Source organism: Sminthopsis crassicaudata, chromosome 3 (genome assembly GCF_048593235.1).
Source record: "Sminthopsis crassicaudata isolate SCR6 chromosome 3, ASM4859323v1, whole genome shotgun sequence".
In the NCBI taxonomy this organism is placed as follows: Eukaryota; Metazoa; Chordata; class Mammalia; order Dasyuromorphia; family Dasyuridae; genus Sminthopsis; species Sminthopsis crassicaudata.
This window is the reverse complement of record NC_133619.1, coordinates 344295516-344311720: the sequence shown is the minus strand read 5'-3', so window position 1 is coordinate 344311720 and position 16205 is coordinate 344295516. Positions and strand designations below refer to the sequence as shown.

Below are 16205 nucleotides of genomic sequence, written 5' to 3'. Positions count from 1 at the left end.
AAAATGCTTGGATTGGACCAGCTAATTTTTAAGGTCCTTCATATTAGTCTTATTATATTAGGAATGGTTGGCACTCTTTTTTATCCATCTTCAGATCTGACAGGACAAGAAGAAAGAAAGCAGAGCCAGGTATGGATTGTAACTAATTAAAGACACAGAACTCCCTCGCCAATTTAAAATGCTTTTTAGGGAAATTCACCGCAGGTGATTCCTGCAACCATGAGACTGAAACAAGTAACAGGAATAATATTGACACCATCATACAGTTGTACAATTCTTTATAATTTTTAAAGTGTTTTCACATATATTACTTCACTAACTATCATGAGAAATAGCTAGAGTAGGTATCATTACTCTTATTAAAAAAAAAAAAAAACAACTTTATAATTAAAAGTTATTGCTGTCATTAAAAACAACAACAACAAAAACCTTATTCCTGTCCCAATCTCTTTGCCCAGCGGAGTCTTCTCTTATAACAAAGAAATAGTCAAGAAAAGCAAAGGGACACAAAAACAGTGCTTGACATTATTATTCCCATTTAAAAATAAGGGAAAGGAAGCTCAGAATTTATATGGCTAACTCAAGGTTACCAAACTAGAAGGTTGCCAAAGTTAGATGTCAGGTTTCCTAACTTAATCCAGTACTTTTCACAGTAAATAAATATGCAACCAATTTGATGAATCCTGTACTCTGCACTGAAAGAAAAAATTAGTATAGTACAGGACATTTAGGACAGAAGATGATTACCCTGTCAGTACCTTCACTTTCTTTAATAGTATTATCATTCAATTTTGACCAAACCATCCAGTTCTAGAAGGATTATACAGTGGTAAATATCATTCAAACAAATGCATATCCTATTACCTAAATAAGCTCTTCAAACTAGTAGCATGTTTAAGTGAATTCTACTTTAAATTGATCTAAAGGTCTCTAGCACTCACAGAATTAGATGCTTAGCTAATAAAAACCTTTACCTATTATCTAAAAATCCAATGATTTATTGTTATTACCATTACTAGTATCAGTAATGATAATAAAGATGATGAAAACTGAGAGATATGATATGACAGAAAGAAAACTAGCTTTGAAGTCAGCAGAACCTAGATTCAAATTCAGCCTTTGACACACATTAGTTGTGGGATCCTAGACAAGTTTCTTACAACTGTAAGTTGTGAAAAAAAAATTGCAGAATTGCAACTCATGGAGAAGTTTCCTCACTAGAGAACTCCTTAATGAAATCACAGATCTAGACTAATAATAACAACAATAGTGTCACATAATACTTTAAAGTTTCAAGGAACTTCACATACATTATCATCTTTAAGCAACCACATGCGGAGGTAAGTATTAGAAGCATTAAGATCTCCATTTTACAAATGAGGAAACTGGGCTTCCAAGAGGTTAAGTGACTTGTCAAGTGAAATCTGAACTGAGGCCTTTCTGAATTGCACTCTTATTCTACTTAGCATTGAAAGGCTTCATGAAGGAAACAGCATTTGAGCTAAGTTTTGCAATATATTACTGTGTTAATTTGACTTGCCCTAAGTTATATTCTCAGGTTTTGGGAACATGGGAAAAATTTTTTTTGGCACAACACAAAAAGAGTACACTACAAATAGGAATCTCATAAATCAAAGAGATGCAAGCCTTCTTTTTGAGATTACAAGGATATGTCACAGATTTATACTGAATTTAGGTTCCCAGACAACTTTCCTTAGCCCCCTATCCAATGCCAAATCCAAGAAGGTATCTTACATTTTTGAGTAAGAGGCCTGATAGCTTAAAAGGTAAATCTAAGAAGAAAGACTATGTGCCCATTTTCTTTTTCTCTCTCTCCTTTTTTTCTTCCTTCCTCCTTTCTTCCATGATTAATTTCATAAATTCCTCTTATACAGGGTTGTAATATTACTATAAGATCAGGATGTAAATGGTCAAATATTTATCTGAAAAGGAAGCAAAAAATCCAGAGACAGAAATCTAAAATTAAAAACAAAACTACAAAGTGATTGAAAGGAGGCTATTTTGTCTGTTTATATTCTCAGAGATTAGCACAATCCCTGGCAAATAAAAGACTTTTAACAAATACTTATTGAACTGTTGAACTGCAAGTCTAGCAATCTTATGAAATTTGGATAATTCACGTACTTTCATCTTTGAAAGCAGTTCATAAAAGTTCTGAAATAATTTAACAAAATAAGTAATTTTTAATTCCAACAAGCTGAAGTTCTTACAGTTTGATAATGATACATAATTCTGTAAATTCAAAATGTTACCAATACCTTCCTCCTTCTAAAGCTAGATAACCCCAAGACCTTTAAGGAGTTAAAAACAAAGAATTATTTTTTAATACATTGTAACTAAACAGAGGAAGCTTTAAATTATGATTCAAATTCTGTATAATATTTGATGAGAACAGAAACCTCAAAGTTATAATGTTGCTAAAAAGCAGCATGGGCAATAAAAGAGGTCTAGAAAAGAGAGTTCAAAACTATGTGTTCAATTGATTGGGAGGATTCTGGTAGAAATCGAAAATCTAGAAGTCAACAAATCAAATCCAAGGAGGTCAATTAGGATAAAGTAAAAGTAACACTAGTAAACCAACCCGAACTGATTCCACATAAAGGATCCTAGGTAACCAGATAGGAAAGTAAATGAAAAACTACTCAATTTAGAATGCTGCTGGTGGAGAAAACTAAATACTTGACATTTCTGGGGCCCATTTAAGGGCATTAGGGCTAGTGCTAGGTCATTGGAGAATGATTATGGGAAGTTAGCATTATACTAAGAAAAATATTTGCTTTGATAGAATACATAGAGGTTTGGTCACAGGTGATGAGAAAAATGCAAATCTGAAGGGTTAGCATACAGAATGGGATTAAAAGTCTATCATCACTATTATCTTTGCTATTATTTATGCTGAAGGAAAGAAAGGGCAGGAGGGAAGGCAAAAGGACCTGGATTACTTTAGTCACAGGTCATGGTTCAAAAACTATGTGGGGCATGTTAGATCCAAAATAACCAAACACAGACTAGGAGACTTCATTCTGATGCTCTCAAGTATTTTTAATATCAAGTCCTTTCTGCTGCCCATACAAAATAATTTAAGCTATTTTTAAAATGCTGAACTCAAGACTATAGGTGATCCTGAGCCCAAAGAACTTAGTCATTGTGTGAGGTCATAAAAGCAGCACCTGAAGGAGTTAAAGAGTCTACTTTAAGCTTCTCTCAAGGAGATCCTTCAGTTAAATTACAACAAAATATACTTACTGCAAGTTGTAGGCCTGCTAAGATTTGGCAGATGTTGGCAAATGATGGTATGCAGAGGTGAAGGGGAGGTATTAAAAATGACTTCAAGGTTTTGTGCCTGGGCGTTTCAGATGGAAATGGTGCTATCAACCAAAATAGGATAGTTAGAAGAAGAAATAGGGACAAAGAGGGGTAAATAGTGGTCAGGGAATTGCAAGTAAAATAATGGAGACTATTATGAGTAGACGTAAAATATGCTGGGGAATCATGTCACAGCACTCTATGATGTATACTCTTACCTTTGAGGTTCTAGTTTGTTGGGGATGGTAGATAGAATGCAAAACTTGAATAGATCTGCTCAGGGTACCAATCAGCCTTTCAAGGTACACATCCTCCTGATTTTTCAAATAGAATAGTTGTCCCCAAGACTTCCTTATTTATACTTGAGTATCTGTCAAATACTATATATTTTTCTGTCTCTACTCACCATGTGGCAAAAGGGAGGGGGTTTGGTAGAATTCAAGGCATAGACACATATCATCTATAGTAAAATGAACTTTCAATTGGTCCACCCATCCTAGAAAGCAATGTATAATTATGCAAGGAAATTCACTAAATCATTTATGTTCTTTAATTCAGTGATCCTACTCTATAATGTCAGTGACAGAAAGGTCTCATGTATAACAAAATATTCATAGTAGAACTGTCTGTAGTAGCAAAGGAGTGAAAACAATCAATTGAAGAATGGCTTAATAAGTTGTAGTACAGGAATGAAATACATTACTGTGATTTATGAAATAACAAAGTGAAGAATTCATAGAAACATGGGAAGATGGTTAAAGCAATGTAGAGTGAAGAAAGCAGAATCAAGAGAATTCCATATATAAATGTAAATGGTAATCATGTTAATGAGCAAACTGATGAACTGTCATAAGCTATCCCAGTCTTAAAGAATAAAAACCTTCCTCCTTTCAAAAGAAAAAGGATGACTGAATATATGAAATGTCATATATCCCTATCAAACAAGGTCACTTCATCATATGGATTTGGTGTAAAAACAAACAAACAAACAAAAGAGCAAAAAAAAAACAAACCAAACAGGCACTCCATATGATGCCTATACTCTGCCTTCTCTTAGTAAATATACTTGACATTCTTGGGCTACCAGGGCACAGAGCATGTGCATAATAAGACTGTCTTACCTAGCTACTACTAGTTGCCCACAATAAAGTCAGTGTGATGAGACATTCTAAAAGGATAAAACAGATGAGCTGAGCTTAGTCAAGCATGAAGACTTAATTACATAAGAACTTCATGAGAATGAGGAAAGGAAACTAATCATCCTAATGGTAACTAAAGAGGGACTTTAAATAATGTCAAGCATCTAGCCTTTCAAAATTAGAAAGACTAGGACAATCACTCATGAATGGATGGCTTCATAAAAATGGAATATACTAAGGCAGTGAGGTGGTGCAGTGGATAGAGCACCAGCCCTAAAGTCAGAAGGACCTGAGTTCAAATCTACCCTCAGACACTTAATACTTCCTAGCTGTGTGACCCTGGGCAAAGTCACTTAACCCCAATTGCCTCAGGAAAAAAAAAAAAAGAATATACTGCAAGGGTCTTTGTAGAAATAATGGTACCAGTTTTGATAAATGAGGACTACTACCCAAATAATAGTAAGTGATTAGGCAAGGAAACTCTTTCATAACCTTTAGATGTTGATAGTAACTACACTAAAATTCCTACAGTTTTTGTCAAAGAATTTTATCTTGGAATAGGTGTTATATGACACTTTTCACATCCTGTCAAGCGCAAGAGCACCAGATGATCCAGCTAGGTAGCTGTAATGTCTTGCATGGTTTAGATCTCTATAAAGGGTTGTCACTGCAAAGCTAAAGGACTTCAAGAGGATATGGTCTGGTAAATTCTTTGACAAAACAATAGCACTTATAGGAGGGGAGTCTGCTAGTTCCAGTTTTTCCTGGGAGATAATAATAGTTAGCATTTCTATAGTGCTAACTATGTGATAGACACTGTGCTAAGTATTTTATAAATAGTATCATTTAATCCTCACAACAATCCTTCGAGGTAGGTAATATTATTTTTCCCACTTCACAGATAAAAAGATTGAGACAAACAATTGTTAAATGACTTACCCAATGTCACATGGTTATTAAGTATCTGAGGTTGGATTTGAATTCAGAGATTCTTCAGCATTCTTACAACAAAGGAAACTGCAACAGGACTTTTTAAGATCTGACAGGCATTAGCAACTAAGGGTATCTGGGAGGTGGAGAAAGTGATAATGACTTTCCGAAGTTTCCTGGGTGTCCAGGAGGTTGGGATTCTATCAATAGAAATAGAAGGTCAGGAAAAAAAAGGAATAGGAGAGTGTGTGGATATTTAAATAAATTGATCTGAAATTAAGTGCTTTCCATACATTGTTATTTAATCTTCACAATAACCCAGTGAAGGACATATTAATAGTCTTCATTATTCTCACCTAACAGATGGGGAAATAAAGACTTAGTTGGTTCAATAAATTGTCTACAGTCACAGTGCAATCACTGGAGGTGGGATTTTAACTTAGGCTTTACTGAGTCTGAATCCAGCACTTTGTTAATTTGTCTCAAATTAACTAAGTTAACATCTTAGCCTATACTAGAATAAAAATGAGAAATTTGTTTCCCTTCTCATCTGGAGGTAAAAAGGACATATCGCTGGGGCTGGCATTAAGAAGGCCTGAGTTCAAAAACTGTCCTAAGATATTAGTTATATGAATCTGGTCAAATCACCTAACCTGTTTGCCTCAGTTTTTTCATCTGTAAAACAGGGATAACAGCAGCACCTACCTCTCAGGGTTGCTGTAATGTTAAAATCATAATATATGTAAAGTCTTATCACAGTGCATGGCATTTAATAAATGCTTATACTCTCATTTTTTTCTGCTGCTCCCTTAAGTATCCTGAAGTCATAGCCATTTCTTTTTGAAGTTGGTATTGATAGGATGAAGAAAAGTGAAGGATACAGAAGATTAGAATATTTGTTGGTTTGCCAGACCTTAATTTATATACATTGACTGGATTTGTCTGTAGGCATTTCATGGAAAAGTAGTCTTGGTGAAGAATGAAGTTCATTGGAGGTAGTTTCTGCTGAAGAAAAGTGTCAGAATATTTTGAGGCCAAAAAATTGCCATTTATATTTGTAGCACTTAAGGAGTTGGAAGGGCACTTAGAGTTCATTGAGTCCAATCCCCTCTCCTCTGTCTTCAACTTATATATGAAGAAACAGAGACAGGGGGGGGGGGGGGGGGGGGGGGGAGGGTTAAATAACTTGTCCAATGCTTCACAGAAAGCCTGTAGTTCGTGAAGGGCTTAACTCGGGAATGAATCTAATGCTCCTTCATTTACATCATCCTGTACAATAAGGAAAGATTATACCTCATTTGGAACATAGATACTGTAAAATTATCTGTAACATTCAGTTTAGAATAAAAAATGTTCCATAATTTGTCTCTCATTATCTCCTAATTGTAATTGTACAAATTGTTGGGAAATTGATTTTAAAAAGTCAACAGAACTATATTCGTGGAAATTCAACCCACCATGTTTCCTTTCATCCATTTATTAATCTCACAGTTTTGTTTTATTTCTGCCTGGTCCATCCAGGCCAAGTCAAAGGGAAGATAAGCCCTTCTCATGATGCATTACACATAATAAAATGTGAAAGATCAGAAACATAAGAGTCTGGTCTGATCTGTTCCTGTTTCACTTCCTTCTTCTGTCTGGGTCAGAAAGTGACCATGATTTCTGTTTTTCTTTGCTCAATTCACTTTTCCTATTAAAACTGCTGTCATCATTGGATTTCTATTTCTAACATCTTAACAACATAGATATATCAGAGTGGGTAGGAGCATGATGTCAAAGGAATATTATAGGCCTTGGTGTTAAAGAACCTAGATTTAACTCAGTTCTTCTATATGTTGCTTATACACCTTGAGAAAGTTATCTTAAAGGTGAGAGAAAGGTATCTCTGTGGACAAAGCTATCCATCCTCAACTGTAAAATGATCAGGCTGATTAAACTATATAATTTCCAAGGACCCTTCCATCACTAAAACCTATAAATTTAATGAATGTAGAGGTCCATATAACACATATTTTGGAAAGAAGTGGCTGTTCTTGTCAAACTTGTTGACAAGAAAATTAAAGAGAGAGAATCTTATGTCAAAATGTGATATTGGCCCATTCTAATTGATCCCAGACAATATACTATGTAGGCACTTTCTCTTACCCTCATGCTACTAGGACCCAATTTCTTCCCCTAGGACTGTGCTGGAAAATACAGAGTATAAAAAACTGGCCAGAAAACCCAAATTCCATAGTATCCCAGAACACTTCCTATTTTAACTATAGGATGAATTCAATAAAGATTTGTTAAAAATTGGCTGTATGTAGAACCATGTGCTAGGCATAGGGGAGATATAAAGTAAAAAAGAAAACACTTTCCCCAAAAGAGGTAACAACATTACTTTTCCTTCTATAAAAACCAGAATATCAAAAAGCACACAACCACCTCCTCACTTTTTCATTTGTTTAATTCCAAGTTAAACTTTTCTCAAAATCCAAACACATAAATCACTATTTTAAGATTACAGATTTAATAGGGGTCCCATTTTCAAAAACTTTTCTTTAAGCATAAAATCTATATGTTTCTTAGCTGTTTTGTTACCACAAGACTAATAAAAATTATCAACCTAAACAATATGCTTTGTGCTTAAAAACCAAAATCCCTGTTAGTTTTTCAAGTTTTCATTTAAACAAATTCTGAAATACTTAATTTCTTATTTTCTTTCAAAAGCATTATATCATGAAAAGCTTATTATTTTCACTTCTTTTACATTGTAAGAAAAAGGCCCCCAAATTACAAAAGGTTTCAAAACTTCATCCTGTTTTAAGAACTCATTTAAAACACTTACCTTTTATGGGAACCTCAAGGTTCATTTCACTGATTTCAATTCTAAGCTGGAAATGGCCTTAGAGTTCATCTACCACCTTAAAGATGAGGAAACTGAGGCCCAAAAAGGTTAAATGACTTAGCTAAGATCACATAGTTTAGCTAGAAGGGAATGGTAGACATAATCCTAGTCAAGTCTCCTGGCTCCTAGTTGATTATTCTTTTAACTGATATAACCATTTAGGCAATTACAACACAATCAAAGTATAATGAATACAGATAGATCATAGTGAATCATATAATTTTTAGAATTTGAAAGAACCTTAGAGTTTACATACTATAATTTACAACTGAGGAAACAGGTGCAAAGAATATTATTTGTTCATGGTCACACAGCTAGATGGTAGCTAAAAACAGAATGGATTTCCCTCATTAAATTATTGGGTAAAAACCTTTAAAAGATCCAAGTTATTGGTTTTAAACATATAGATTAAGTTATAAATTTAGTCTATCCATCTAAATAATATCATTATGGAAGAAAGAAATTGAAGCTTAAAAAAAAATCAAGGTTTCATGTAGATATAATATATAATATATATATATATATATGTATACTAGCATTAACCACTTAAGACGACATGATAAAAGATAAAAAGTCCTCAATACAATAAAGGGCTGGCCAAGAATTTAATACATTAGAATCATACAACCATAAAATGCTCTTTAACAAGTTAGAAGGTATCATGGAGGGCATCTGGATGAATATCTTTTACAGATTAGAAAAATAATCACTTAAAATTAAAAGAATTTGATCTAAAATTCTAGTTATCCAAAATTCATACAGTTGTTTTAATGTGAAATACAAATCTCTCTGACATTATCAGATATAAGGATATACTTTTTTTTTTAAATGAAAAATTAAGATTTCAGATAAATGACAACATATTATTTTGGAAAAGTATATAACAGGGTTATGTTTATATGCATAAAATAAAAAATTAGAGAGCATTTTGACTATCCTTTGTTAATTCCTTTATTTAAACAGCTGTCACTTTGTTATAAAAAAAATTTAACTACATAATAAATGTTATTTAATCCCAAAGATAACAAAAAAATTAGATATTTTAGGAAATAAATGTCACAAAATAAAATATGCATATTCTAAATATGCAAAGACAATTCAGTACTTAAAGGGATAACGTAAAAGTGAAGAACCACTAAGTTCATTAAAATGCAAATGAAAATTATTCTGTATATTATTTTATCTGAATGTGGTTTGATCTGAAAAACATTTTGATTTTAAAATTTTTGAGTTTTTTTGGTTTAAAAATCTCCTTTCACAATTTGTCCTAACTTAAATGTCTATATTCCTTGTCTTTTTTCTTTGATAGTAATAAAAATTATCAAGTTAAAAAATTTTTTTGAAAAAAATCATATCCATGCAAAATAGTTTATTACCCCCCCATTTCACTGTTATGAAAAAGGGAGTGGCTAGTAGCCCTTTGTCCCTTTTCCATGAAAAACCCAGTGACTTAAAAATAGAAATTAACTTTCTGTAGCTTGTCTTTACACATGAATATTGTCAAAACTTGCAGTGGTTTAAATGCTGAGTTTTTATTCATTTGGGTTCAAAAATGAAGGATTTTTCTCTTCATTTTTCTGACTTTAGATAGATCACTAGTAATTGACTTAAGTTTAAATAATTCTGAATCCTCAATTAAATTTGGGGGCAATGCCATGTAACAATATTGCTACTTCTTTCTTTCTCACTAACTTTTAGGACAGTTCTGTATATATTCCACTGCTGAAAAATCTTTGCCTTTCATTGAAGGGTAAAAATAAAAGTTTTTTTTTTTTTAATCAAATTTCTTAGATAAAACTCCATTAATTAAGGCTAATTTGAAATGCAAACAAGGTATACCTAACAAAAGAAACAGGAGAAGGGTGATTTGCCTTTGAAAGGAGAGCTGATATTTAGAGACAAGGAAGATGAAGATGAGTGAGGGGTTAACTATATATGTAAGAAAATACAAGTTCTTTATTTAATATATAAATTTAAATGTTTCTAATTAGCATTCAAAAGTTGTTTGGGGCATTGAAAGATTAAGTGAACTGATCAAGGTCATTTAGTGAGTGTGTTAAGAGTCTGGACTTGGATCCAGATCTACAGAACTCAGGTTGGCTCTTTATTCACTAAATTGTTATTTTTGAGCCCCAATATAATATGAATATTTTCATTCATATATATAGATATATACACACATATCTATATATACATATCCATACACATAAATCAAAGGTATTTCATCAAACTGAAGTTTAACATTAAACAAGTACAGCTTATTTTATAAAACAGAACTGATATATAGGAAGCCATTTTTTAAGGTATCAATTATGTTTTCTCATTAATTTATAATATAAAAATGAAAATAAGTTCTTAAGGAAATTTGCTCCTGATATAATAAAAAAATGATTCACATTAAGAACAGCAAATCTTTTAAAGTACACATTTAAAAACAAAAACAATAATATTTTGATTAAATGAGATTAATATTTAAAGCAAGTAAAAAAAATACAAATACTGTACCAGAAAATTGTGTTCCCTTCAGCCTAGATCCAAGTGAGAAGCAGATGCACCCTTGTGGGCTGGCCCTCGTTTGATACACAGATATTTCCTTTAAATCTTTTAGCTCTCTCATTCTACTTCAGGTACAATGCAAACTCTTATTGACATCATCAGAGTTTATACTTTTCCACAATTTAAACTTTATATTCTGTACTCATGAAATTTCCCATTTTGCTGTCCAGAAAACAAGACCTAAAAGTTCTTTACAAAAGTTGTCAATGGCACATAGTTCCTGCTTTAGAGATTCTGCAAGTGCTGGTGAACAGCTAAGATTTACTTTCTACCCTAAACTAAAAAAAGTGCTTAATTTCTTTCCGAGTGGCTTTTGAGTTCGTTGATGTCCTTATTTCACTAAGAAGGAATTTTCTTGAGAATTTTCTTTGTTCTCCAGGACAAGAAAAGCCAGAAATTACCACTTTATCCAATATTTGCAATGCCTTTTATTGTTATTAAAGACAAATAATTTCCCACAATTTGCTCCGTCTTGATAGATTCCATACACATACAAACACACACACACACACACACACACACACACAAATTTTTAAATTATTTTTAAAACCCTAAAGTTATGATGTGATCCTTAATAGGAATTTTTTTTGTCTGATGCACTGTTCCTTGCATTTGATGAGTTCTTACTGTTCTTAATTATAAAACTAAATATTTTTGTTCTGTTTAAAGATGTTATAATATTAAAGAATTTGTTGTGTTGTTTTTTTTTTGACACCTTTTAAAGTTCTTCATACTAATGAGGGGAAAAAAGACATTCCTTTCCCTTTTGGTTCTCTAATAAGCATTAATTGTACATTTCTATCAATATGATAAGTATTAATACTGTAAAGATGTGTGTCCCTAAAACCAGATTTCTTCTGAGCTCTAGTTTAAACAACTTTCCTGTATGGATTGTCTCAAGTATTACTCTTGCTCATTTATCTGTCTTCCCCCAGTATGATGTCCTAAACTTCCCTTAACCCGTTTCTTTGAATCCTATATTATTAAGTCTTCATTTAAAATGAATGATAGGTACTAATGCCTCACAATTTAAACTATATTCCCTAAGTTAGCCAAGCCACACTGGTACTGGCTCAGATATGGTGCTTTTATTTCTCCTTTTTATCATAAATCCAGCATAATATTTTTTAAAAAGACTAATATTCCCAGCTCTTTCTGATAGCAAAATATCCCCTCATTTCCACCATAAAGTGCCATGACAAATTTAGAAATTTTTAAAAGGCTAAAAAGAAGTTACAAAATATCAAGATAAAACAACAGCATCCTTCTGTATAGTGAGACATCATATAAATTAAAGAAATTGGTTTCTAAGATATTTTTTCTTTAATTTTCCATGTCTGTAGACTGTTTCAATTAAGTGGGGCATACCTTTAAAACATCTAGACTCTTATCACTGACAACCACAAATCCAACCCTCAGTCTGTTTAGTTTTATTAGTCTTCAGGAAACACAAAGTATCATTTATATCTGTAAAGGGAAAAATGTAACATGACTTTAAAATTTTTTTAGGAACAACTCTTAAAAAGTCATAAAATGGGATGGCACTCCTCTAAAATAAAGGGCCTATATTTCTTCTGATGTAGTATTTTTCCCACTGTGTGTATGTGTGTATTTCTCTACAATTTTTCAACTCTGCCCCTTTCCTTATTTTTTTCTCATTGTTTTAAATGTATTGAAAAAGCATTGGTGGAATTTGGAAATACAGATGTAAGGCTGGGCTGTGAAATTTACTAGATAAATCACTTAACCTCTGTTATGCTTTAGTATTCTAATTTGAAAGGGAGTCGTAATAATACTTGCATTGCTAATACTACCTACCACAGAGAGATGTCATAAGAAAAGTGTTTTATAAAATTTAAAGTCCTAAATAAACTGTGAGATGATATTGTTATTCTGTGTCCTGCCCCTATTTAACTGATCATTGTAATTATGTAGCCCTGGAATATATATTTCATTATTTATCATACTTACTTAAAATAGTGCTCTATCCACATCCCCCTCCCTGCCAATTCTTAATTTGTAAGCAGATCAGTTCATCATTTTATATTTGTCTTTCTTGAAAAGGAAAAAAAAAAAAAACAAACCCTCAATTATCTTGCTTTCAAATGCTGTTCCCTCTGTGATGAACTAAGTTTTAAAAAAGGTCTATTATCCTTGACTAGAGCTAAAAATGAGCTCTAAAAATTACCCAGCTTTCAAGAAAATAATATGCAATATTTAAAAAATCATATTAAACAATGATTTCCAGACTATACATGAAAAAGAATACAGTTGATATCAAATAAATAAGCACCTTACAGATAATATAAATAAAAATCTGTCCAAATATAAACTTGAACAAAAATAAAACAGAAATAAAATGTATTTAAAAGAATTAATCTGTATCATTTATATATTCAAAATAAGGTTTTACCACTTTCTGAAGTTCATCTCCAAGAAGGTCTCATCATCACAATCATACTATATTTTCCATGTTACAATTTCTCTCGTGGGTAGTTACTATGAACTATCAATTATTTAGAGACTGAAATTCCCAGAAATCACATAATGTATATCATGTAAAAATAGTATAGCATTTGCTTTTCAGCACCGCAAACTACAATTTATAGTTAAAGTTATTCTTTATTTTTTTTTTCATGTTTCTACAGAAACATTCAAAAATTATCCTTGAAAAGTAGGTGGGGGGAGATATACACATTATACACACAGAATTTTTTAAATAAACTACTATTTAGACTATGTTGCAAATAACACTAAACACATTATGTCACAAATTAAGTCAATAACTTCAAAATAGTGTTTTATTAAGAAAATGAAAAATTATACACAAGTACAAAAAAGGATACCCTATTTTTCTACTGGCCCATCTGTCTATCTCCCTTTTAGCCCATAGCATTTCCCTGAAAAATTCTTTTGAAACTTTATCAGTGGGCAAAATAATTCTCTGGTTTCCAGGAAGCATATCAGTTTATCAGATCTCATAGGTTTAATACAATTATAAATTTCCTAATATTTCCCACATTAAAATTTAGAAGTTTGAGGGTTTAAAAAAATTTTTTTAAACAATAATGAAGAAATTGCAGATATTCAAAGTATTGATAAATTTTTAATCCACATTGGTGTCCCACATAAAACCCTTGCTTTAGAATACAAAATTTCCTAATTGCATGTAAGACAAAGTGTCAAAATTCATAAAGCATATCAAATTTTGATATGGACAGCATCAGATATTATCACTTAGTTAAGCCTGAAGTGACAGTTTTGCCTGTTGGGTGTTTGGAGATGCAAAACTAATTTTTCAGATTGTCTTTAAAGTACTCTTCTAGTTAAGAAACATTTTACTAATGGTGCCAAATGAAGGGGCACAGAAAACAAAGCATGCTAGTTGTGTCTAATGCTGTTAATATTTTATTTTTTCCCCCCAGATGACCCCTCTATGGCCTCATTACATTCTTTTTCTTTAACTATATTCTGGTAACTGTATTCCTCACTATAAATATAAGGGTTATAATATATCTCTGAATCATGTGAGTCTTTAGTATGTTTTAAATATATCTAATAGTAATGAATCAAAGTACTCTGGATGAATATAGCCAAGAAACTACCAAATTCAATAAAATTAGACCAATTCTAAGTCCTTTATATGCATGATAACTAGAGGTGGTTTGATTTTTCTCCCTGACGATTAAACGAGGCCCTGCACAGAGGGTATATCAGATCTCTTTGTGAGTGGTCAGCTCTAGTGTCTTTGCTTGTGGAGCCAAGCCAGAGCTTTACATTATATTCTTCTTGCCCAGGACCAATAGAGTGATATTCATGTAGGGCTAAATTGCAACAACAACATGAAGGTGCTAAACATACCATTGAACATTGGTCAGGAGCTTAAAATTTCAGATGACCACTCACTAAACCATGAAATCATAATTCCACAAAGCTTTTATTCACACAAAACTTGCACAGTAGCAAAAAAATTAAAACATAACTAGGCCACATATCAAAGAACAATGTACAATAGGAAATTTGAATTTCTCAATGGTATCAGAAAAAAGGTATTTCCATAAATAACATTTACAATTCTAGTGTTATGTTTTTCAAGGTGTCTGAAGCTTCACAGTGCTAGAATAATTTTCACCAGAACACATGCAAAAAATGTGCAACATGAGAATCCATATTAATGTCACATAAAAGCACACCAGTTATTTGTCATTCCAGCACGTTCATGCCACACTACGTTTCTAAAAACAAAACAAACAAAAAACCCACATCCGGGTCCCATTCATTCTTCAATTATGCTTTTAGTCCCTCTGTTTTATTATAGTCAAACAGTCACTGTTAGTGCTCTTCACCACGCCTTTCAGGATGATGTCACTCCCTGCCTGCTGGCTGTCAGGACTGGGGGACGCCCCTCTCCCAGACTCACCTTCTTCCGGATGTCTTCATCATTAGCTCCAAGGGAGGCATAAAGCTTGAAAGCAGCCTGGCGAAGTTCATGAGCATGCTTTAAATCATGGTCAAGCTAAAGAAAACAAAAACAATATGATTTGTCTTAGATATTTAATGACCTGAAATTTAAGAAAAGCTTATAGATTTGACATAAAAAGAACATAAATCCCAATTTATTAACATTTTAGAGGATTTTATTAATCTGAAACAGGCAAAATCAAAATGCTAGTACTATTCCAAAATCCGAGATACTTTTAGATATATATGACCATTTGTAAGAAATATTAATAAAGAAACAATTTCAATTATCATAGTCATTCTAGCTACTGGCCTAAATTATAAGTATAGATATCTACTTTGACAACGTGATTTCTCTTCAAAGAATCTGCTGCTATTTTTCCATATCCATAATGGAATATTTCACCATGTTAGAAGAAGAATAAAGGGAAAAGAGTAGGAAGAGAAATAAAGGAGAAAAAAGGACAGAAAGGGAAAAAAGAAAGGTGAATATTAAAGGGAACACAAGAATACTATTAGATATTGTTTCAGGTGTTTTGTGGTGCCACCTCTGACATAAGATCCTAAATCCAGAGGAAGAACTTGTAGTGGCAGTGTTTTGTGATGCTGAAGAAAATTAGAAAAGTTTTTATTCTTATCACCATTGTCATATGTCAATCCTTGAAAGTCTACCTTGCTTTTTAAATTTTCTATCTTTTCTTTGAGAGGTGAGGATGGAGGGAAATACATGGGAGAATTCAGTGAATCTTTATTACTAATTTATTTATATATGTAAATGGAAAAAAATTCTGAGATGTCATCAAGTTATAAAGCTAAAAAATGGTAAAACCAGTATTATCAAATTTTTAAAAATTACATATCTACAAGTGTTTTAAACTATAATTATAAATTTTAAAAGTTTG

The 16205-nt window shown here is 32.3% G+C and overlaps 1 protein-coding gene across 5 annotated transcripts in view; it reads right to left on the bottom strand.

Annotated features, from left to right (window-relative positions):
- ARMC8 (armadillo repeat containing 8) overlaps nt 1–16205 on the bottom strand; it is a 111921-nt gene that overhangs the window by 31654 nt on the left and 64062 nt on the right. For all 5 annotated transcript variants that reach the window (XM_074301625.1, XM_074301629.1, XM_074301626.1 and 2 more), the window contains one exon: nt 15263–15358. In XM_074301625.1, the coding sequence (XP_074157726.1) occupies nt 15263–15358 (96 nt within the window). The remainder of the gene's footprint in view (nt 1–15262; nt 15359–16205) is intronic.